Here is a 24148-nt window from a genome sequence, read left to right as displayed (position 1 = left end):
AAAATTATGAGGAATTAAGTTGATAGCGAGGGAGGGCCAGAAAATTTATTAAACTCCCCAGATGGGACGATAGTGGAGTGTTAGTTTATGAGTGACTGGATGGAAATAAGTTATAAAAAATAAACAAAAGTACTTGGAGCCAGTTCCGATGACAAGCTGAAAGCAACAGGAAGACAGGACATCTAAGATTTCGGTCAAAGTAGATATATTGAAACAGAACAGACAGAGGGTCAGTCAGAGTTTAGCTTGAGAAAGATCACCAAGAGAGTCTGAAAGTCAATGACTCATCAGTGGACAAAGAAAAATGGTCACTGAGGCCAACACAGCCATATAATGATTAACATTTAGGGGGGCATAGCCATGATAACAGTATCACACACTCATAGCACAACTGAGTTACATCAACTACTTGTTTTGTGTTGTATTCAACATAACATGGTCACAGAGATGCATTGAGTCATCAACACTTACTAAATAAAAATAAAAAAATTGCTTCCCCCCCTCCCTTTTGCAAATGGCCATTCAACAATCCAAACATTGCAGTTGTTTTGAACTAAGTTCACATCTCAATCATAAAAATTTACCTTGAGGAAATCTTCTTTCAAATAAACATCATCTGCAATGGCTTCTTTAACTGGTTTGCATCCTGTGGGCAAATTGACAGTCGCATGGGTTACATCGGGGAACTGAGTAGAAGAGTGGTTGCCCCAAATAATGACATTTTTCACATCCTGGGCACCAACACCACACCGGGCAGCAATCTGAAACAAAAGATTTTTCTAGATTTAAATATTGCAAAGAAAAAAATAGAAAGTATTAATAATCAGAGTCAGGACTTACATTGATAAGAGGAATTATCAATACTTGAGTTTGAAGAAAAGAAAAAAATGATTATGTGTAATTTCTAATAAATTCATTCAAGACTGAAGGTATGAAAGATGTTATAACCCCTCCTACGTTCTCAATCGTAAAATCTTGCTAATTGTTGTTACCTGATACTGGGCTCGGTTCTGGTCAAGTCTGGTAAGGGCAGAGAAGTTCTCTGGTGGAATACTTGGAGCATTCTTCATGCAAATCAAAGCATTTGTGTTGGCTGGGTTACCAACGACAACCACCTGAAATGAAAAACATTAAAAATTAAAACTAAAAATCAGACTTTTATAATTCAAATGACAAGTAGGGTTTTTTTTTTTGTTTTTTAAAATCAATCTTATGCTATGCCAGAATTTGTAAGATTGTAGTAATTTAATCATCAGCTTGAATGATAGGAATGAGTACTTGAATGATGCTATCCAAAAATCAAAATATCTTGCACGTGAAACAGATATCCTAAGGAAGAACTTGGTACTCTGAACAGATCAAGACTAAAGGTTGGAAGGACAGCCAACAATCTCCACAGGTGAAGATCAGTAACACCAATTAACTGACCTTGTGAAAATCCCAACAATGGGTCACATCTTCAATGATGGACCAACTTGTAATGATCAAGATTTTATGCTTGATGACGAATTAGCGGTTAGATTAGGGAGATCCTAAATGAAAAGTTCTACAGCAAATTGTTGCTGTGCATTTAAATTTTTGTCTTTGTACAGTTAGGGAAACAGGGAGTAGTGGTGGAATTCCAAAGCTCAGAAGTTAAACAAACCATTAAATTTGAAAGCCTCCAGCATCTGAGAATCTATATAGTGGACGGATGGGATATAGCTGATTGTCAGGTTAGTCAAGTGTATTTAGCATAGCAACCCTTTTTGGGTTATTTAATATAATTTTGGAAAGAAGTTTTATGCTCCAAGTTCTTTATATATTCAATATTTATTAATTATGTTTGGTTGTTTTTGATTTTACAGAACATAAATGAGTTTTGGAAAGAAAAAAAAAAAACTAATATCAATGTTTGGTGCATTTTAGGTTAGGAAATCAATATCTTCAGACAGTCTGATCTGGTAGCAACTGTGAGGAGTTAGACTCTTGGGTAGAATGCTATGGAATTGGCTCTATAAAAGATATTGAATTTCTATTTTATAATACTCATTGGCACAGCATATTATCTGCTAAATTCAGGCCAATAGAATATTCTAAGACCAAAGAAAAAGAATGGTACAAAAATCAGGCATACATGGTTAACCAACATCATGACTAAATTACTATTATTTCTTATGTAGAGCAAACCATCTTTGTAGAATGATGAAAAGCAGAGGTTCTGCGATAAACCAAATGCAAAGCCACAAAACTAGTAAAACATTGTAATTTGCTTACACAATCAACAACTAATTTCATTTAGCCAAAGTAATTTAAAGTAGACTGAATACCTTGAAAAGCAAAAAAATCTGCACATTTTTTTTAATACAATCTGAAACATTTCTAAATATGACAGATTTCCAAAACAGAAGAAAAGTTTTGTATTTGAAAAGAAAGTAACTTCGTCCTTTCGACTGGAAAATAAAATTCAATAGGTATTTCACTCAATGACTACAATTACATATTCATTACAAATTCTTTTTTATTTGTAATTATATAATAAGTAATGATATAAGTTGATCTCTGCGAAAGTGTTTTCATCTAATTATTCATATTTACGTCTTAATGATTTTGCTTATTTTGTCCAATTCTTAGTAAACTTTGACACCTAACTTTTAAGTTTTAGGTGCAAAAGACAAATTCAGATTAAAACCTGTGAACATAAGCTTTTGATAAACACTAATTAGGAAATCCTCGTGATATCTTAAAAACATTTAAAAATAGGAAACAATTCTCTTTTTCATCTTCCATATTGAGAAATACATTAAGCAGTGATTTTTGACAACATTCCCAGGTAAATACATTAAAATTTTAATTTTAAGAAATGCATACTTGTTATCGTCATTAAAAACCAAATTTTACAAAAAGTCCATTATTATTTTTTTTTTTAAACTATTCAAGATATTCAATTTATTGAATATCTGTTACATATATTCTGCTAAATAGGAATTCAGCATCTGCACTAAAAGCTTTTTGACATTACTCCATGTTAAAATTTTAAAATGGCAGCACAATATAATGTACATTTTAAGCCCATTATACCACATGTACACAAACTCCTTTAAGCTTGAATTCCTGCCCACTAGCTAGTAAATTTAGGTATGTATACATGCTTATATATTTGCACAAAGGGTTCACTCCAGAACTAATTAACCAATCATTATGAATTTAAAGAGTTGCTAGGAGTAAGTGATTGTAATGTGCTCAATATTTAGCTTTATGTAACAGATGATAAAAAGAGGGTAAAAGCCTTTCATAGAAAATTCAGACACATTCAATTTAGTAAATTTTAACAATAGATATTAAATATTCCCTAAATTTCAGTTTTAGGAGTATGATATGAGCACAACCTCCTATTTGAAAACTCAAATATTTCTGATTTGCATTAAACAACAATTAAGTTAAATTCCCTGAATTTCAATTTCTTCTGAAGCCATAAATTTTAGACATTTTCTAAAATCAAAATCATGTAATGAACGTTATCAAAATTGGAATAAGGATTCATGACATAGATTTGACATAGATTTAACATCATTATATCTTCATTTTCAGTATCTACTTAATAATTTGTAAAAAAACAAATTTAAAAAAAAAAACAAAAAAAAAAACTTTAAACAGAAAAATGGGAGAGCGTGGGGAGGGGGTTTAGTCTATCCCAACCCTGGCTTTATCTCTCCCACTCACCAACTTACCTTGGCAGTTTTTTTTGCATGCTCATTTAGGGCCTTACCCTGAGCTTGGAAAATCTTTACGTTTGCTGCTAACAAGTCTTTCCGTTCCATGCCTTCACGACGGGGCATGGCACCCACCAACATGGCTACATCAATATCTTTGAAAGCCACCTCAACATCTGAAGTAGCAATGATTTCTTTAAAAAAGAAAAAAGAACATTTATTTAGAGATGATTTTATGGCGTTGTACTTATGTTTTTAGATAAATAGGGACGTTTTTTTTTTCTGTTGATGCTTGCTAGCGCGTTCATTAATGGATCCAGAGACTGGGTTTTAATCAGTGACTAAGAAGTGATTTAACTGCATGCAACAATCACATGAAGAGTAAGCAGAAGACTATGTCTGGTGTTGCTTACCTTAGTGTGACATTATCTACAGATTAATACAGGTAATGTTCAATCATCTATGCATTATAGTTTCATTATATTTCTACATATTTTAAATGAGAATTGATTACTTGCATTAGTCGGACTACTGTTCTCATAAGTGATATTTTCACAATATTTCGGACGATGTAACCTTGACCTTTTCGGGTGTATCTTGTCAAACTCAGGAAGTATTTCTGGTCTACGTATCCATGACAGAAAGAAAATATACATAAAAAATCATGCAACTTGATCAAATAGTTTTATTTTAAAAGAACATCAAATTTTATGAGTAAATAATCATCTCTCCATGCCATTTTTATGACAAGGGAGATAACTCAGAATAATTAAAACAAGATTTTAGAAAGACATTCTTAAGCATGAGGAATCTACAAATTCTCATTAATCATTAAAAAAAATGCTCTTTATAAAAGTAAAACTACTCAATCTATTTACATGATTCTTAGAGTTTCTTTCCATCATGGATGCATACAACATTAAGATTTTTCTTTATTTTTGCTTTTTCAAGGGTAGGGTATAAACTAGTAGTAAAGTTTTAACAGAGAAGAGACATCACTCATGAAATGGGAACTAAATACATTTAGCTTAGAGTTCGACCATCCAGAATGTGATTTCTTCACTTGGAAACATTATTGCTTATCTAAACTGAGGTTTATACTGAAAAATGAAGTTACTAAAGTATTTGAGAAAGTGATATTCATCTAGAAACAGCACACACAGTGGTAGTTTTTCTTATGTCCATAGATAAAACCAGACCATTATTTTGAAGTGGATGGCCGAGTGATTTACAACATAAAATTCAGTGTATATTTAGAGTTACACTTATAAAAATACAGAAAAATCTTTATGGTGTACATACTGGTCATGAAACGAAAATGTCATGTTCCAAACATTATATGGGTTTGATTAGTAATTTTTCTATTTGGTTAGTAAATGAAATCATTTACCTGTCAAAAGTCACTATAGATAAAACTCTAGCAGTGAAAAAAAATAGTAATTATTTTAGAATTTAGAATAAAGGATTAGTTTCACATAAATTTAATGCCAAATAATTTACCATTTCCAGGCTATTCTAGTATTTTAGGACAGTTAATTCTTTTCTATGAGAGATAAATCAAATTCTTGGAGAGGCATGTTTTTTTGTTCTTTTTATGATTGTGTGGTTTGAAGAGAAATTTTGCAGGGTGAGACTTTCCACTCAGACTTAAGATTAGTGGTAGGGTTAAGGAAGGGTTTTTAGGAAGAGAGAGCTTTGTCACTCGTACCTAGTTAGGAGTTTTTTGGTGGGGTGGGGTGCTTGTTGCTTAGAAGTAGTTAGTGGTACAAGAAAAAAATCTTACATAAAATGGCAGTTTCATAGTGTTAACATTTTTATAATCTCGAGTAGATTATTACTTATTGACGCATATGAAAGAACATTCATTCCCAATAAAATGGTGGTATTTTGAGGATGTAAAGGACACTTTTTTTTTTAAATATGACTATTTTAGCGGGACTAGCTTGAAATCTGATTATCTAAAGCGTTTTATGATCAATGGGTATTGTTATTTTTAATATGTGAAATAAAACAATAAATTACTAAAAATAAGCAATCAAAAAACAAAAGCATGATTATGTTGTTAAAATACTGTCACAATGATTCTGTAAAACAAATGTCTAACAAATAGAAACATTGCTTTTCTATAGACCCAAATTCTATTATGCACAAGTAATAATTCTCAGAATTTTTATTTACATTTCTTATACATTAAATATCAAATTATTGTTAATGTCAATACATGGATAAAACAAAATAAATAGTTGACTATTAAAATTTCCCACACTATTGATAATGTTTACCCATCCATTTTTTTTTTTTTTTTTTAAATCGCTTATTTTAAATCTATGACATCTATGATGTCACATTAAGGCTATAATTATTGAAAGCTCTATTTATAAAAATAGTCTAAATAGGTCAGTTGGTATAATGTCAAAGATCAAGATTTCAGTTTTGATGCCTGGTCATGGCATCCATTTTATTTGTTGGAAATTTTTGTAAAGTAGTCAAAATTTCAAAAATATGCTTACAGAAAAACAGACAGATGGACAGATTCAATTTATGTAAGATCATAATCAAGCTATGAAGATCAACACCTAATATCCATAAATCACTATTATTTAAAAAAAAAAGTTATTACTATTACAGAATAAAACTGGAAAAACGTTTTCCATCTCTTCAGCACATTGACTATCACTTTCAATTTAGACAATTTTCAGTAAATATGTTCTATATACAAATAAATGGATTCTGCATAGTTATACTGTTTAAAGTAAAAAATGTGTTTGGAAAAAGTTGATTCAAAAATCAACATTTTTGCTTTAAATGTTGTCAATGTGACTGTAGAAACGATCAAAACAAAAAAATAAATGTAATTGAGTATTTCGTTTGTAAACATTTATAAACACAAGACAGAAAATTAAATACACCTAAATTAATTTCAGCAGAACTGTAAATTATTACCTTTGACAATTGGTAGAGCACAGTCATAGAGTTCCATAACAACACCGTTAAGAACACCCATCATTGGCTCAATGTCAAGCAACACCAGAATGATTGGCTGAAAGGACAAAATAAAAAATAATTTTTAGATTAAACTAGATGACCTATGTAAAAGTTAGTTTATTGATAATTGTCAAAGCTGCTCAGGCATTTTTTGAAGTAAACCATTCAGTTTCATTGCATTATTGTTTTAAATAACTAAGGGAAAAAACTTTTTTGACAAGTCTCATTTTCACAAAGTGATGAAATAGGCTGCTTAGGGCAGGAGTGGGGTTAGTGGATGACTACTTGATTTTCGCAGGCAGCAGAATCAAAATAGCAACAGACAAGAAAAGTTAGAAACCTTTCACAAAAGGTCTAATCTCAGCATAAGACAAGACAAAAAATAAAAACAATATGCTATTCAACATGGTTGTTTATTGTTTATTGTTACTAATTTTCAACACATTTTTTGGATCAAGAAAAGAATAAGGACCCCAACCGATGTGAGCCAAACAGAGAAACAAAAAGATTTGTTAACACCAGTTTGACCTTGACCTTTGCACAGTAAATAAATAAAAACCAACTTGCTTGTATTTTATTGATTGTTTCACCAATTTTCACGTCTAAGATTTATTTTTTATAGAGTAGGCTTTTTATATATTTACAAAACTTTTTAATAAAACCATTTCAGCCAAACATTTTAATCGCAGGCATTTTACTTTTGTAAAAAAAAAAAAAAAAACATGTTCCAATCCATAGTAGTGCAATATATATATATAAAACCTTTAATAAAACTATTTAAACCATTAGGGAAAACCTGCTGTTCAGATTCACAGTGTTCTATTTGAAGTTTCCCAAAATAAAGATTTCTGCATCACTGACCAAGGAGAGGAAAGAAAGTATAGTACCACACACTTTAATAAAAAAAAAAATAAATAAATAAAAAATAAAATAAAAGTTACATATAAAAAAAAAAACAAATGTGTTATTTACAGAACATTTTGTGGGGAACAGGATTTTTCCCTACATTAAAAACTGATGTAAGAATGGAAAATTTAGGATACTGATTTTCCCTGGCCGCTAATAGTGAATGAGAAGTCCTAAATGAAGGTAATTTTCATGCATAATAAAATCACATCTGCAAGCAACAAGTATAAACAAGTCAAATTTGAAAAATATAATTTTATAACTTATTTTTATATAAAAAAATTTGCTATTTGCTTTGCCTCCTCACAAGGTAAGTTTTTAATGAAAAGAAAAAAAAAAGCATTTAAAAATACATTTTTTTTATCCCCTGACAAAGGAGAGTGGATGGACCTGTAAATTCACCATTGTCTGTTCATCTGTCCACACTTTTCTCAATAACTACACCTTGGAATTTGTTGAAATTCTGCACAGAGTAACAGAACGGATTTTCCAGGAAAATTCCAGTTGCCCCTCTAGGGGTGCCTTTCAGGTTAAAATGGCTAAAATTGACACTTTTGTGCTTTAAAAAAAAAAAAAAAAAAAAAAAAAATTGATGCCTTGGATTTTTATAAAACTTTCTGAAAAGTTGTAACTAACCGATTTCTATATAATTTTGTTTGCCTATACTTTGCGATAACTCTTGGGTGTGCCCCAGGGGCTCTTTTAGGGGTAATAAAAACACTCCATTTTTAGGACTATTTTACCATATTTATCCAAAATTTTATGTGTCTATTCAGCAGTTTTGCATGGTGCTGAACTCAAATTTACATATGTTAAGGCCTAAAACTGCACTGTTTGCTCATTTTCATCAGAATTTAACGTCTCCTGGGGACTTTTGGGGCTAAATGGGAATGGGAGCTGAATTGTCATTTTTTTTTTATGCCTCATTCACTGTACACTCATGAGGGACCATGCATGCTAACCTTGTTTTTTGTATTCCATTTTCACCCCAAACAAGTCACAGTGTCATTTTGATGTAGGGGGCTACAGGGATACTATGTAGGGAGTCGAGCAGCAAGATTTCTGTTCACATTACACTTGAACTTCTGCAGGTCAGTACAGTTGGTTAAAGCAGGATCCCAAAAGAGAGTTCCACAGTCTAGCAGTCCTAGGGAAGAAACTATTGAAAAGGCTTTATTACATCTAGGGATCTGTATAGGAGTGGGATTTTGCTGCTGGGCGGGTTTATCGGGGGTATTTATCGAGGGGGTACAAGTGCTTGTAGTTTGTCAGAGCATTCACCATTAAAATACTTGTAGAACAGGCAGAGCGATGCAACATTTCGTTGATGGGACAGAGGTTGAAGTTTAGATGACAGTTCAGGACCTATTAGATTGGCAATTCTCTTTTGAACCCTATCCAGAAAATGTATGACCGTCGAGGATAACCTGGAGTCTTCTCTTACTTAAGGATTTAATTATGTTAAGTGTGCATACAGTGATACAGTATGTTGTGATTTTCCTGAGAAGACCATCATACCATACTCTATCAAAAGCCTTAGCAATATATCTAGGGCTACCCTTCCCCTGCTTTGTCCAGTGTATGGTATATAAGTTCAGAGATTACAGATAGGATATCTGCTGTAGAACAGGCTTGCCTAAATCCATATCGTTGGTCGGTCAGAAGTTTAGTAGCTGTAAGGTGATAGGCTAGAGCTTGGTTAATTAAGGACTCAAATATTTGTGCGAAAAGCGGGAGGAAGCTAATGAGGCAATAATTTAATGGGTCAGTTTTTTCACCAGAATTCTTGAAAACTGGTACCACAGAAGCAGTTTTCCAGCAGTCAGAAAAGCAAGATTCGTTGAGGCATTTGTTGTAAAATTTGGACAGAACTGGAGCAACCTTAGCAAAGCATTTTCTTAATAGCACAGCCGGGATGAGATCGGGTTTACATGCTTTTCAGGTGTCAAGGTTTTTTATGATATCATGTACCTGAGAAGAGGTGATTTTCAGATCCTCTAGTAGGACGTCTGTCCACAATGGAAAGTCAGGTAGAGAGTGTTTCGCTGGGTCCAATGTGGAGTGTGAGGCAAACCGACTGGCAAGCATATTAGTCTTCTTGGTTACGATTGCCCATTATTAACTACATTGTTGTAGATTTTCCCAAAATCACAGGTTCCTAATTTCTGTATATCCTCTCTTAGCTGTCACTATTTCTCTCTTACAATTAATTCTAGCTTCTATAAACTTCTGTCTGGTAGAACTGGATTTACGTCGGTTAAATCTGTGGTATGCATGCTGCCTTTGAGCAATGGCAGCTGCACAAGTAGAAGTAAACCATTGGGGAGAGTGAGGCTTGCTATAGAATTTCCATGTGGAAACCTGCTTTAACATTTCATTCAAATAAATGTTGTGCAAAGATGGTATTATACGATTTGAGAAAGTTATTTTGTGAATACCTTTCATGCCCCAGGAATTCTTTCAGATAGGAATCTAAATGAGATCTACAACAGAGCATTGATTTCATAAACTGTTTATGGTGATTTCAATAATTTTCTATTGTCTGTGTATGAACTTGGTTATTTGATTTACAAAATAAATGATTAATGTTTTAAAGAATAAAATAAATCTTGAATTGTATTAAAAACGCATACAGAAAATGTTCTTCAAAACTCATTTTGCCCATTTGGCTAAGAGTGATCTGATACTACACCTTTATAAATAAAAGTTATAAAAGGATTTGTAAATAAAATTATGTATTTTAAAAATGTTGCTTGTGGTTTACAGATGGGATTTTATTATGCATAAACATTGCCTCGGTCTAAAAGGATTTCTTCGGTACGGAGCACAAATAAGGAGTAGCATCCTAAATTCCCAGTTATTACATCTTTTTAATGTAAGAAAAAACCTAAAAATGTTTTGTAAATAATATGGGGAGCTTGTTCCTTCCAAAATGGAAAACCGTGAACTGGAACAACAGTTTTTTTTTTCTTATTTAAAAAATAAAATGCCTGTCATGAGAAAGTTTGGTTGAAATAGTTTGATAAAAAAAACTTTATAAAATATACAAAAAAAAAAAAAAAAATTCTACATAAAAAATGTTGGTTGTGAAAAATCAGCAAAATCTGAACATCTGAACAAGTTGGTTATTTTATATTTGTTTACAGAAAACCATATACATATCAAGGTCAAACTGGTGTGAACCGAAATCTGTCCTTTTGTTTCTGTTCGGCTCACGTCGGTGGGGTGGGGGTCCTTGTTTCCTTCTTGATCCATTCTTTCAAACATTTAAGATAGCTTTCTTCAGGTATATCTTTTTTAAAAACTCAGGGCATAATGGATAAGGTACTAAATAAACTTCAGTTCTAAGTGACACTCTTCTGTGCAAGCAATACTAGGAACACAATTGCAAATTACCCAAGACTTCTACCAAGTCATGGCTGACAGAATGAGAGCATGCTAACCTCGTAGATCAAATAAAAGATTCTGTTCAAAATTCCATACAAATTCCAGATAGACCTAAAAAAAAAAACAGAGGCTACATTGATAGAGACGTTGATTGAATAATACTCAAGATGAGAACAGTAGTCCAAATAATCATTATTTCAAAAATTCAGAAGCATAATACAAAATTTCATCTCCTCGAGTCTTGTAGGTTTTAATACTGGTTATTATTTTCCCCCCACTAGGTGTTCGTACATAAGTCAGGATTGCTCACTGAAATGAAAAAAAAAAAAGTTGTTCTCTGGAGTTTGAGTGGCAAGCCTCCCGAAATTTCCAGTACCCTGCTTATTTTGGTCACTATCACAATCCACTTTACGGTTTTGCAACAGCCCTTTATCATTAAGTCATTAACATCTTTCCCTATGATTTATATGATAAATCTCAAGATTTCAGTACTCTCCATGCCCTTCCGGTTATGGTTTGGATGGTGCTCTCCCTCATTTTCCCCCCCATCTCCCCTGGCCTTTCTTGGTTATTTTCTGTGCTGCCAACCAATGATGGTTCCTTTTGGATTCATCTTAGAAATTCTCATCAATATTTCCAGCTGTGTTTACCTGGATATGTGGATTGGTTTCTGCACTCAGATTTTTCTTAATACGTTAGCCGTTTTCATCAATGCAATGATTTTTATGGTCTCAATTCTCCCTTGGATTCCAATTTTTTCAGTCTTTTCCAGAACTGAAGCCTAACTGCAGTGCAATTACAGCTCCATAATCCATAACAAAATGCATCTACAATACGAAATCTAACCAAACGACAGATACATTAGGTGAGAGAGTTTTTTAAAGGCGCTACATCTTCAAGTTTATTGTAAAGATGAATCCGTTGTACTCTTATGTTTATGTGGAACATTTATCCTCCTGGATAAACTGTTGTAAAAGCATGAATGTCTTGAATTGCAAGAAGAGGGAGCAGCCAAGGAAAACTTAGAAGCAAGTGATTAGACAGGACCATACAGTAGGATTTGAAGACAGTTGACCCTGAGAACTGAGAAATGAACTTGTGAAATAGAAAACATTTGAACCCTGCACAAGGGAAAAAATTGACATTAAATGAAGTTTCTGGTGCTTCTATGATTATTGGTATCATGATGGTTTTCATATTCAGTATTAGTTCTCCGATAAGTTCTATAGCTTTTCTATTTGCTTTCATTCTTAAATGGTTGGGATAGCAAAATCTATTTGGTAAGGTTTTTTTTCTTTTTGTTAACTATTATCATGTCCAGTTATCTTGCTGGAATGAGTTTGTCCATTTGTATTTACATGTCCTATGTCCTTCGCCTTTTAAGACTGGCTCAGGTTTGTGTCCGTATCATTTTATTTGTATATTCAAAGTGCAGTTAGCACAATTCTCAGTTGACTACCTTTCCAACTCAGTCATGTTTATTTTCCTTTTGGGTTAGTTTGTGGTCTTTACTTATGTGGTTTACTGTTTCGTCTTTGTCCAGAGTCTACATTCGTTGTTTTCCTGGGTTTATCTTGATTTTTATATAGTTTACACTAATTGCTTTGTTTTATGCGGCTGTTAGAGACTCCATTTTTTTTTTTACATGTGCTTCCTGAAGCCATATAAATGTTTATTATTAGTTTTATGAACTGTTCTTGTCTTATTTTACTTTTGTTATTTTTTTAATGTCCTCTCTCTTCCTATCTTACTGTCCTCGGTATTGTTCACCATATCACTACTTTTGGTGGCGTTCTGTAGACATGCCCAACCTTCACTAGCATGTAAAAATAACTTTCCCCTACCATGACACACATGACATGATAATTATTAAAAAGTTCAAACACATAACGGGCCTTTGTTTAAAAACTGACTAATTTTATTAAATAAATTTCAAAGTTTTGATGTCAAACCTTTAATTTTTTATATGCTAAAAGTTGGATCACACCACAAGAGTTTCCAATATTAGAAAGAAATCAAGTATACAAGTTTTAGACTTTCATCTTTTTAGTAACTTTATACAAAATATTTGGTAAAGTGTACATTTGACACATTTTTCTGCCCAACTTTCAAATTGGGTTTTGTATTTAATATTAGCAGGCCACCCAGCATTGTCCGTTCATAAAATACGTTCACATGATACTTTAATTTATGCAGCTTTCATATTTATTATTATAAATCAAATTTGTTTCACAGGTTCAAATCTTCTATATATTAAGTTTCAAGTCTGTAAACCAAAAATTGACAGGAGTTTGGTAGAGACTATTCCTCGCAAAGACAAGCTCTGATTATATATGTTTTTTTGCCGCGATCCTCTTCATGCTTCGATGGCACCGCTCTGCTATGCCGTTGCCACTCGGTACATATGCACATCTGTGTCTGAGCTGGATCCCCCACTTGTCTACAAAACGTCTGAACTCCTCACTGCAGAAGGCCGTGTCATTGTCTGTTAGGATCTCTCCAGGTGGCCTCCTTTCATAAAATATGGACTGCAATTCACGGATGACACTGGAGGAATCCTATTTTATTAATGGGTGCCAGATCACGAACCTTGTCTATCCACAATCGATCAGGGTGAGGAAGTGCTGGCTGCTGTAGTGGGTTATGTCCATACCCAGTCAGCTCCAAGTCGCGTCTACTCCCAGCTGACTATTCCGCCATATGGTCGGGGCGGGATCGATTGACTGGCATGTTTGGCAATTCTTGACTACCGCTTTCACTGCACTTTTGGACACCGACGGATTGGACAACTGCACAAAATAACATGTCCGTCTCACTCCAAGGTGTCCACTCAGGTGGTGTATCTTCCTGATTTCATCTGCCACCTCAATAGAGGCAGTACATAACAATGGTACTGGCTCGACTTTCTTCTTCATAGTGTCATACCATCTCTGTGGCACCCGAGTGAGCCTATCAGCAAGGTTGCAATTTGAAGTGACCAGTACCGCATCTACAGACAGGTTGTACTCTGTTACCAGCTTTTTTACGGTCTCCAACCTCCGTCTGATCAGCATCTCGTTGGCTGCCTTATGTCAGATATCCAGTGGTACATGCATAGCGAATCCGTGTGTATGCGTAATTCTCTGACTTTCCACTGGAGTGCCAGGTTAATACCTTTTATCACCGCATAGAGCTCTGCCAGGTTGATATGAGCAGCATCATTCGCCGGTCGCAACCAGCAGGCATCCTCAATTGCAGCCCCATCCTTCTGCAACAGCACATCAATTGCCAGAGAGCTCTTATCCACCCACACGTTCAGTTTGTCTCCCTGCACGCACCCGTCTCCTTTGGCGGGGTCATCCTGCTTTACCCTTGCAATGGTCTCCTTCACCATGCAAATGAACAGATCATCTGCTGTTTCATCATCCCAGCCTTTGGTGACTGCGCTTGCCCTCCTTTTTATGATGTCTGTTGCCACACAAGTCCATCCACACAAGGAGATTACTGTTCGCCTCATGAAGACATCAGGCACTTCAGAAACAGCAGTTCCACGCCTCCATTTCAAAGTCCCTCGCTCCTGTCGAACATTCAGGCCCAAGACAGACGCCATTCTCCAAACTAATGAAGACCAGCGTTAATGATGGTCTTCATTATTTAAGGTGCCATGTTCAGCCCAAAGTCTAGTCTGGTAAGACAGTACCTCCTGCCAACAAACACCCCTGTCTGAAATGGCCACATTGTTTCACGGATTCGGACCTGCAGGTACATTTTTCTTAGATCCAGCAGGGACACATCAGAACCCTGCTGGTGCCACTCGTAGCTTGCTGGCACAAATGTCAGCATCTGCCGTGAACGCATCAACTTGCACATTCAGTTCACGGTAGTCCATCACTGGCCTCACCTTTGCTTTGTTGTGCTGAGTGACTACCATCAGCAGAATCAGGTCTCTGGGAGGTCCAAGTTTCTCATAGGGGTAGAAAATTAACCAGCCATCCTTGATCCAATCACGAAGTTCCTCTTCATATGCAGGCCTTATTTCGTCGGGCACATGGTACTCTGTTACCTTATTTCGCAGTTTGGCTGGTTCCTGGTTTTCCGACCACTTCTACGCGGCTGTTCAAGCCTTCTGCTACTGGTCAAATTCGACAATAAAGTCTGGTTGGTCAATCTTCAAAGCAGTACACACTGGAATCTTCTGAAACTGTACCGCCCCCATCTGCGTTATGTGAGCACCACCTAGGGCTCTGATGGCATCATAGCCTAGAAGCAGGTCAAAGCTCAGCGGTTTCTCGAGTACTACCAGCGCTTCGATGTTAGCCGAATTTCCAGTTCTCCCGCAACATGTCCGCATCGCTCCACTGAGGATGGTTACTCTAGTAGTCTTCTTCCAAGTACGTCAGAGGTCCGCGCTCACTATGGTATGAGAGCACGCCGAGTCGAGGAGTGCTGAGCACAATGTCTTATTGATATAGACCTGAATGGTTGGAAGCGCCTCGCCTAATTTTTGTGTGGGGAAGAGGCCGACGCTGGCACCTTGTCCCCGACCCCGTTTCCCGAACAATCCCAGGCCATATGACCAGTCTCATTACATTGGTAGCAGTGAACAGCTGTAAGTCGCCACCAGCAGTTCCTCACAATGTGGCTCTGGCCATTGCACCTATAACATACGACTTCACCACGCAGGTTCTCTCATAAGTAGTCTTCATCACGGTTCTGGCCCGGTCTACCAGGTCATTAAGGGACAATGAAACTATGCTTGAGCTAGCCTGCAGAAGTTGCTTTGCTCCGGTTGGGAGTCCTGCCAAAAATTTGCATGCCAAGGCCCGCTCAGGCAGCCTACCAAACAACACCAACTTTGTCAGCTCAGCCAAATAAACGTCAACAGTTTCGGCGGAATGCAACGTTCTTGCCTCAAATTGCTTCCAAGCAGTGGTGGGGTTGATAGCGAATGCCTTGTATAATGCTGCCTTGATCCTTTTATAATTCTGTTTTTCCTCAAAACTAAGCTGTTGATATACTGAAAAAGCCCCGCCGGACAGACAGAGGAACCACGTGTTCAATGCTCTTCACACTGGACAGCAGGCAATGCAGTTCCACCTTCCACACCCAATCAAGTACTGGGGTCCAGCCGTCGAATTCTGGTATTAATTTAAGGTCGAACTTGTCCCCCATTACACCAAAATAGCTTGCAGTTAAATGGGCTGGTAAACAGCAAAACAAAACAAAATAAATACAATAAGCAAAAGTTTAGCTAGAATTTGTCACTATCAACTTTCTCAACTTCCAGCATGTGTTCTGCCAAACACCTCTGCCAACAGGCATTTTATTAGAAAACTGGCCCCATTCCATTTGCATACGTGTGCAGTGAAAGATTCAACTCTACAATATATTTGTTTAAAAAATTTTGCCTATGACATTCCTGTCAGTTTTAGGTCTGCAGACATGAAACTTTATATATAGGGTATTCAAACATGTGTGAAACTGAGTTTAGCCATGAAAAATCTGTGCAAAAGTGAAAAAAAGAAAAAAAAAAAAAAAAAAAAAAAAAAGGAAATTGCCAGGTGAAAGTCGAACAACAACATTACGAATATGCATGCGTAACATAATAGCTATTGGTTCATGTTTTAATTTTTAGTCTTGCAGCAAACGTGTCTTCATAGCTCATGCATTAACGGCAAAGGAAAAAGTAAACTGTAAGCTAAACGTATTGGTTTCGATTCTTGGTGGTGGTGGTGCACGAATCATTTTTTTTTTAAACTTTAAATAATTACTATACATATTGGGTCCAACAGAATACAAAATCTGCATTAATCAAAATTCATATTTAAGCGTATTTTATGACCAGGCAATGCCAAGCGGTCTGCTAGTATATATATATATATATATATATATTATGCAAAACAATCGCCAACTAACTTTAAATGACTATAACTCAGATAGTAAGATAAATTTGGTATTTTTGTTATATCTTGCAGCACTACATATGCGTGAATGAAGATTTTGCTTAAAACTGAAAATCTTTAGCCATATAAAAATACTTTCAAAGTTTACTTCTAGGGAAAATGTTAGTGCGGCTGTATATGTCACATTGAGAGGCAATTTTCTAAGAGGCCATTGAAACTAAAACAAAGTGAGGTAACTCAGGAATTGTTTTCTATTCATACATTATTTCAGATGTTAATACTTAGATAATTAAATAACTATTTCAGGTTTTAATATTTGAAATAATGCTTAAATGAATTCTACTTACATATTTTATTGTTATCCTGTCCAAAGTAAAATATTTCCATTAATTATTTTTCCTTTTATTTCTTTCTTTAAGAATATCAAAATATTTACAAAGCACATGAATATAAAGATTGGAAAGGAAGTAAATTGTTTTTCACTCTGTTACAAAATCACCAAATCATTAACTGCTATCTTTCTTACAAGAGGAATTTTAAAATATCTTTCTACAAAGCACAAGAAATTTTAAAATATCTTTACAAAGCACAAGAAATTTTAAAATATCTTTACAAAGCACAAGAAATTTTAAAATATCTTTACAAAGCACAAGAAATTTTAAAATATCTTTACAAAGCACAAGAAATTTTAAAATATCTTTACAAAGCACAAGAAATTTTAAAATATCTTTACAAAGCACAAGAAATTTTAAAATATCTTTACAAAGCACAAGAAATTTTAAAATATCTTTACAAAGCACAAGAAATTTTAAAATATCTTTACAAAGCACAAGAAATTTTAAAGTATCTTTCTACAAAGCACAAGAAATTCAATAAAAATTGTAAAAGGTAAATGTTCAACAGTAAATTTCACTTTTATTTTGATCATTGCCACTTTTTAAAAGATTTTAATGAATCTTTTCTAATTTCATCTGAAGAAAGTTTTTGCTTGCTATAGAATATATTTATAACAATTTTTGTCGCAAATTTATGTACTTTTTCAATGTGTTTCTCACATGTAAATACATACTTTGGCGAATAAGTTTTTAAAAATATTTTTGCAGACTTCCTAGTTGTAGACTGACCATGTTTTTCAATGATTTAAGAAAAATCCAAAATTGCAAAGCAAGAACAAATAAATCCAGCAATCTGAGTGGATGTAATTGTCAAACCTCCTCGAGATAATTAAGATAATGATTCTCAGTGATCTCCGTATCATTGCCAACCATAAAAGTAGAACAAATATCACAGTTAAAGCACTTCAAAAGGTTTTTTTGCAACATAACCAGCAATTGAATATGCTGCTACTTTGCTGTCAAGTGATAAACATAGTTCATTTATTTCTGACTCATGTTTGGACAAAATATCCAGAAGATTATAATTTTCATTCTTTGACAATGGATTGAGGTTTTCCTGCCAAATGTTAATATTTTCTTTTAAAAGGGATCTACAGATTAAAATCTTTTCACTGCTATAAATCTCACAAAGACCCACTAAAAATCTCCCTCCACTCATTTGACGAAAATTTGTGAAAATCGCTTTTCAAGGGGATCACTTTGAAATCTACGAGTGAGAATATATTCATACCCATCATTCAGCAGTTCTTTCATAAGCATTACTTGTGCTCTCAAAGTTGTGACAAATGCTTTGCTAGTCTGTGCAGTGAGGCAAAAGTCAGAAATTTTTGACCAAGACTCAACCCAGTTAAAAAATGTTTGGTAAAAGTTGATTTTATCATCACTTGCAGTAACAGCATTATTCAAAAAATTAGAGGTAAATCTTTGATTAGAATTGGCTATAGTCCACCAGCACCATATCAATTTAAGAAAATTTGCAATGTCTGTCCGTTCTGGAAAGTAGCTTTTACAAGCAGCAATTGTTGTCTCGTGGGATACAGCAATAGCCAAATTGACACTTTGCTTATTGTCACCAGGATGTAATGCCTTGAAAGTTAGTTTTGGTGCTTTTCGTAATGTAGCATCCAAAACTCTGTTCTTGTCATATATTTTATGTATATCAGACCAAGATAAAACTGTGAACATAAATGAACGTCCAAAATATTGAAATCGAAAGAAGGAAACACAAACTTGCTTTTGTTTAGTAAACTGTTTCAAATATTCTCCAACAAATGAACAGTGTAAAAAAAGAAAAAAATTTTGTTTGGAGAATCTTGATAAGTAATAAAATGTTTTTTATCTCCTTCAAATTGTTTTGATAAAATTTTAAAGGCATATACATGTGCAGAAGGGTTGTCTTCAACTACAGCCCTTATATTAAATCCTGCATTTAAAAGCTGTACAATGCATGCAATTATCCCCTGAGAGAGCCAGTCACCAGTAACAGTCACTTCAGGACAGACTTTAACTACAGTTGGCACTGTCTCCTTCAACCATGAAATCATAAATATCATGATACCTTTATATAAGTTGCCAGTTTCATCAGCACCAACATACTTCCCACCATGAAACCGAGTTCCCTTTTGAAGGTACATTTCATCCAACACCAAGATACAATCCTGAGAAAGTTTACCTTTTCCCAAGAGAGATTTTGCAGCAGTTATAGATTCTACATCACCTTTTTGTATTTTTTCTAATGAAGGAAATGGTAATTGCTCAACCAGTAGTTTATATGCTTGAGGAGAAGTATAGCACAATAATAAAGAGAATCTGATTAGTTCAACAGAAAATGAAGGGCGACCCTCAGGTTTAAAATGTTGAAATTTGTATAGTTCTTTTAGAATGGAATTTGGAGGTTCTGCTACAATGTTTTGAATATAAGAGGGGAAATTTTCCAACATGCTATACCTTGTAAGCCTTCACAAACCAATGTTGGTTGGTTGTTTTATTTTACTGTATATCAACCCTTTTCAGGTTATTTAATGCTGAATCTGGTGATTTTGAAGAACGATTTTTTTTATATAGTATATTTGTTTTTTAACCCATAGTTGGGACCCTAACAGGTGCTACCACTCCGGGTCAGAGTGGACCTGGGAGCAATGGCAATTAAAGGGTGGCTCCACACTCCCTAAGGCCTGCAAGCTGGGGCCCTCACCATCGGATATAGTTTAAGGTCATATCCAGGACCACAAACCAATGTGGTAATGGTATTGGATTTCCATAATACTGAAGTTGAACGTGTAAATGGTTGTCAATCCGAATGCACTCAGTGCAGTAATGGAAAAATTGGTCTCAAAATGCAGTGCAGTAATGGAAAATTTGTCTCAAAATCTATCCGGAAAATCCGTACATATTTTTCATTTTTTTTAAAACTGAAACCAGTGGGGCAACACTTTGTTTCTTCCAAATCTTCAAAACTTATATCTGCTGAAAGAAAATTTGGTAGTTCATCATCTTGGTAATTTCGATCCTTTGGGGCTTTTCTCATTGTGTTTGATGTAGGTAGAAGAGATGGCTTAATATTCACTAATGGTGAATGAATTGTTGGTATTGGATGTAGGGACCAATTTAACTTATTTCTTTTCCCTTTTAAAATAAATTTTTCCTCAAAATGTTTTATACATAAAACCGAATTTTTTGTTGCAATCCAATCAGCACGATTTACAAATTTTGTCCATTTTTCAAACAGGTCTGGTTTGCAATGTGGAAAATGAAAAGTTGATAGATTTTCATGGTTTTTATAACCAGTTTTGCAGCCAAATGCAACGCATTTGCCCACCATTTTGTTAAGCAAATTATAACAAAACTTAAACAATATTTTTAAAAAGATAATATATATTTTTTACAATATTTAAAACGGGTAGAAAAAATTCAACAAGTAGAGATCGCAAAAATGGTTGTAAGCATAAAGATCGCTTACGTCTTTGAAAAAAAAAAAAAAATCAAGGTACTTTTGTTCTGTAAATTAACATGAATAAAAGCGGTGAAAAACATTTTATATGGATAAAAACATGTATTTTAAGAATGAAATATAAAAATATTTAAATAAAAGTTTATTATTTCAAGAGTTAATATAAACCACTTTTGAGTTACTTCCCTTTGAAATTTTCGACGTTGTATGTGGCTCGAGCTTACAGTTTTCCATAATAAAAACAATGGCCTCTTAGAAACGTGACCTCATGTAACATATGGGACCGTATGTATAGTAGGCCATGGTGCTACATGTCTGTGATAGTCGAAAGAGGATGATGAAAGGATAAACTAAACCTTCAAAACTTGGTAACTAGTATAGAAGGAAAACTTCTGGTAAATAATCATGACCCACATAACAAAGAATCTCCAACTTGTGTAGCAAATAAAGGTTAGTTGTGTAGAGGCTAATGATTACGCTGCAAAGTAATTTGTAAATGTACACATGAATGCATGTTGGATGAAGAGGTTCCAAAAGCAAGAAGAAAAAATATATACAGTTGATGAACGTACCTGTTCCTTTCCAAAAACATCTCCTTTAGCCACAGAGAAAAGCAAAGAATAAGCAATTTGACCAGCAGCTCCAGTCACCAATACTTTGATAGGCTGAGAAGACTAAGAAAAAATAAATAAATAAATAGTAAAAGAGTTTACGCTGAAATATTTAAAACAAAGTATACAAGAACAAGCCAAGCTTGCCCCCCCCCCTCCCCTACAAGAGTAAAATTTTTACTTCACCATGACTAATGTTCGTGCAAAATTTCTTTTAAATTCAAGGAGTGGTTATTGAGAAAAGTGTGAATAAACAAACGGACAAACGATTTGTGGGGCAATTTTACTCCTATAATGCCCATAAGGGGGGGGGGCAACCAGAGTTATCCCGGAAAATCCTTTTTGGCAAAAATGACTAATGTTTGTGCAAAGAAAATTTCAAATCCACACTGTGGTTATTGAGAAAAGTGCAAACAAACGAACGGGAGTGAATTACTAGGTCCAATCCCTCACTTGTCAGGGGACCAAAAACCAAAATGTTGACTGACACTTCAAACATTAGGATGGAATAGTTTTGGTGTTTAGAGAAAGGTTTTTCACCTTAATTTTTAACAACATATCAAGAGCAATTTTTGCAGGAGTTGGGAGCCAGACTTTTTTTTTTTTTTTTAAATGATTCTGAGAAATGAACAGGAAACAGGGCTTAATGAGTTTGAGATCTCACAAATTCTGATTGATGCCAACTTGTATCAATCGTGATGCTAATAATGAATGTAATAATGCCCAGCTACTATAAAAACATTTTGGATATTTCAAGATAATTCTATCAAAATAATCATATTTTAAAAACCAAAACACTAAAGTGCTCAAAATACCACCATTTTGTTCAGAAAAAAATATCCTTTCACATGCTTCAATAAATAATAATCTACATGATATATTCGAAAAGTTTTTAGAAAAGTAATTATAAAATGTTAACGCTATTGCTATGGTCTTTAAAAGCTCAATATGAATTTTCTATAAGGAAATCAGTCATAAAATTTGGAAAACAATCAGAAAAACAAATCTCACTTATTCTCAGAGTACAAAATAAACTGGTCCACTCTTTTTGTTTTTTTTTTAATAAAACTTCAAAATGACAATTTTTTGTAAATATTCTTCATATCCTAAGTACTAAATAAATTAATGTTTTTATTCTTATGCATTAAAATGATAATTTTATGTTGATTTCTCTTTTGGTATTATCCATGTTTAAATAGGCTCTCTCCCATAATTTTAAACACTTTCAACAAAAGTAAACAGTTCGACTAATAGCAATCATAATTATAATCTACAGTACGTTACTTGCTTTATTGCAGATCACATTTTCCTTGATAAGTTAGTCCATAAAATTTTATCCAAATATTCTTACTAGTTCAAAAGTTATAACAATTTTTGAAAACTATGAAATTTTTACTGTTTCCCGCTTTATTGCAACGTATTGAAAATACAGTTTAAAAGGTAATAAAAGTATGAATTTATTTGTTAATTTAATTCAAATTAGTAACAATAACAGATATATAGCCGTATAGAAATCAAATACAATCCACAAAGCGTGACATTTTAACGAAAAACGAATTATTTATCAACATAATTTCCCTTCCTTGCAATCACCTTAAACAGTCTATTATCAACAGATGAGGTTAGTTTTTTTTATTTGAGAAGGTGTTATGGTCCTAGACACTTCAAGAATTTTATTCCAAAGGGCATCTTTTGATGTGAATTGCCGTCCTCCTTCATAAACCCCTCTTTTCAGAATTGACCAAAAGTTCTCTATTGGGTTCAGGTCAGGAGAACAAGGCAGCCAGGTCATGAGAGTTTTGTCTTTGATCCACAGAGACTCAAGGTAGGATTTGGTAGCTTTTGCAGCGCGAGATGGAGCGTTATCGTGCATAAAAGTAAGGCATCTACGACGAAGAAGTGGAAGGTCGTCCAGCCAAGGTGACAAATGCTCCTCCAAAAACTGGAAATATGTTTGGCTGGTAAGTTTAACGCCGTCAGGCACTCTGAAGGGTCCTAAGAGTTCATCTCCAACGATTCCAGCCCAAAACATAACTCCTCCCCCTCCTTGTTGACGCCTGATACGATATGGCATAGGATCTCCCTTAGGACTCCAAACTTTAGCCCATCCATCTGGACCATCCAGCGTGGCTCTCGATTCATCCGTGAATAAAACTTGTTGAAAGTCTGTTTTCATGTATTTTTGTGCCCAAGCTATGCGTTTTTTCATGTTGGTTTGGTTCAAAGGAGGTTTTGAAATGGGTTTTACGTTTCTTGCAATTTCGTTTAAAATACTACATCTTGTTTTTCTTGACATTGCAGCAACGCCAGCTTTTATAAAAATAGACCTGCTGGTGTCATTTGGGTCCTTATTGACTTCTTTGCTTATTTTTCGCATGTCACGAGGAGAAATGACCTTTCTTTTGCCCTTATCCTTACGTGGTGAAATCTTTGGCTTCTCCACAAAGGATGCCACAGTTCTCTTATCTCTACCAAGTTCTTCTGATAACTGGAGAATTCTAAGACCCTCTGCAAGACCTGCGGTTATCCTGTTCTTCTCTGGTGCAGTCAATCGTCCATTTTTAGGCATTTTTAGAACTCCTGCAATAAAGCGAGAAACAGTAAAAATTTCATCTTTTTCAAAAATTGGTATAACTTTTGAACTAGTAAGAATATTTGGATAAAATTTTATAGACTAACCTGTCAAAGTGTGTTCAATGGCTGTACAAAATTTGAATTAATTATGTTTAGTATTAAGAAAGTTATTAAATAAAATATGATCTGCAATAAAGCAAGTAACGCACTGTAGATGGCAGCTGTTGATTTGAAATCAATGAGTCTTGTTAACTACATTTATTTA

The 24148-nt window shown here is 34.4% G+C and overlaps 1 protein-coding gene across 1 annotated transcript in view; it reads right to left on the bottom strand.

The window, feature by feature from the left end:
* The window catches only part of LOC145242454 (malate dehydrogenase, cytoplasmic-like), a 47864-nt gene that overhangs the window by 6823 nt on the left and 16893 nt on the right, over positions 1–24148 (bottom strand). The window contains exons 2-6 of the mRNA XM_080105510.1: positions 21271–21372; positions 6636–6732; positions 3711–3886; positions 993–1115; positions 585–761 (exon numbers count right to left, since the gene is read on the bottom strand). Of these exons, the coding sequence (XP_079961636.1) occupies positions 585–761; positions 993–1115; positions 3711–3886; positions 6636–6732; positions 21271–21372 (675 nt within the window). The remainder of the gene's footprint in view (positions 1–584; positions 762–992; positions 1116–3710; positions 3887–6635; positions 6733–21270; positions 21373–24148) is intronic.

Source organism: Euprymna scolopes, chromosome 21, assembly GCF_053919585.1.
Source record: "Euprymna scolopes isolate OS-2025 chromosome 21, ASM5391958v1, whole genome shotgun sequence".
NCBI classification, from domain to species: Eukaryota; Metazoa; Mollusca; class Cephalopoda; order Sepiida; family Sepiolidae; genus Euprymna; species Euprymna scolopes.
This window is presented reverse-complemented; position numbering and strand designations above follow the sequence as displayed.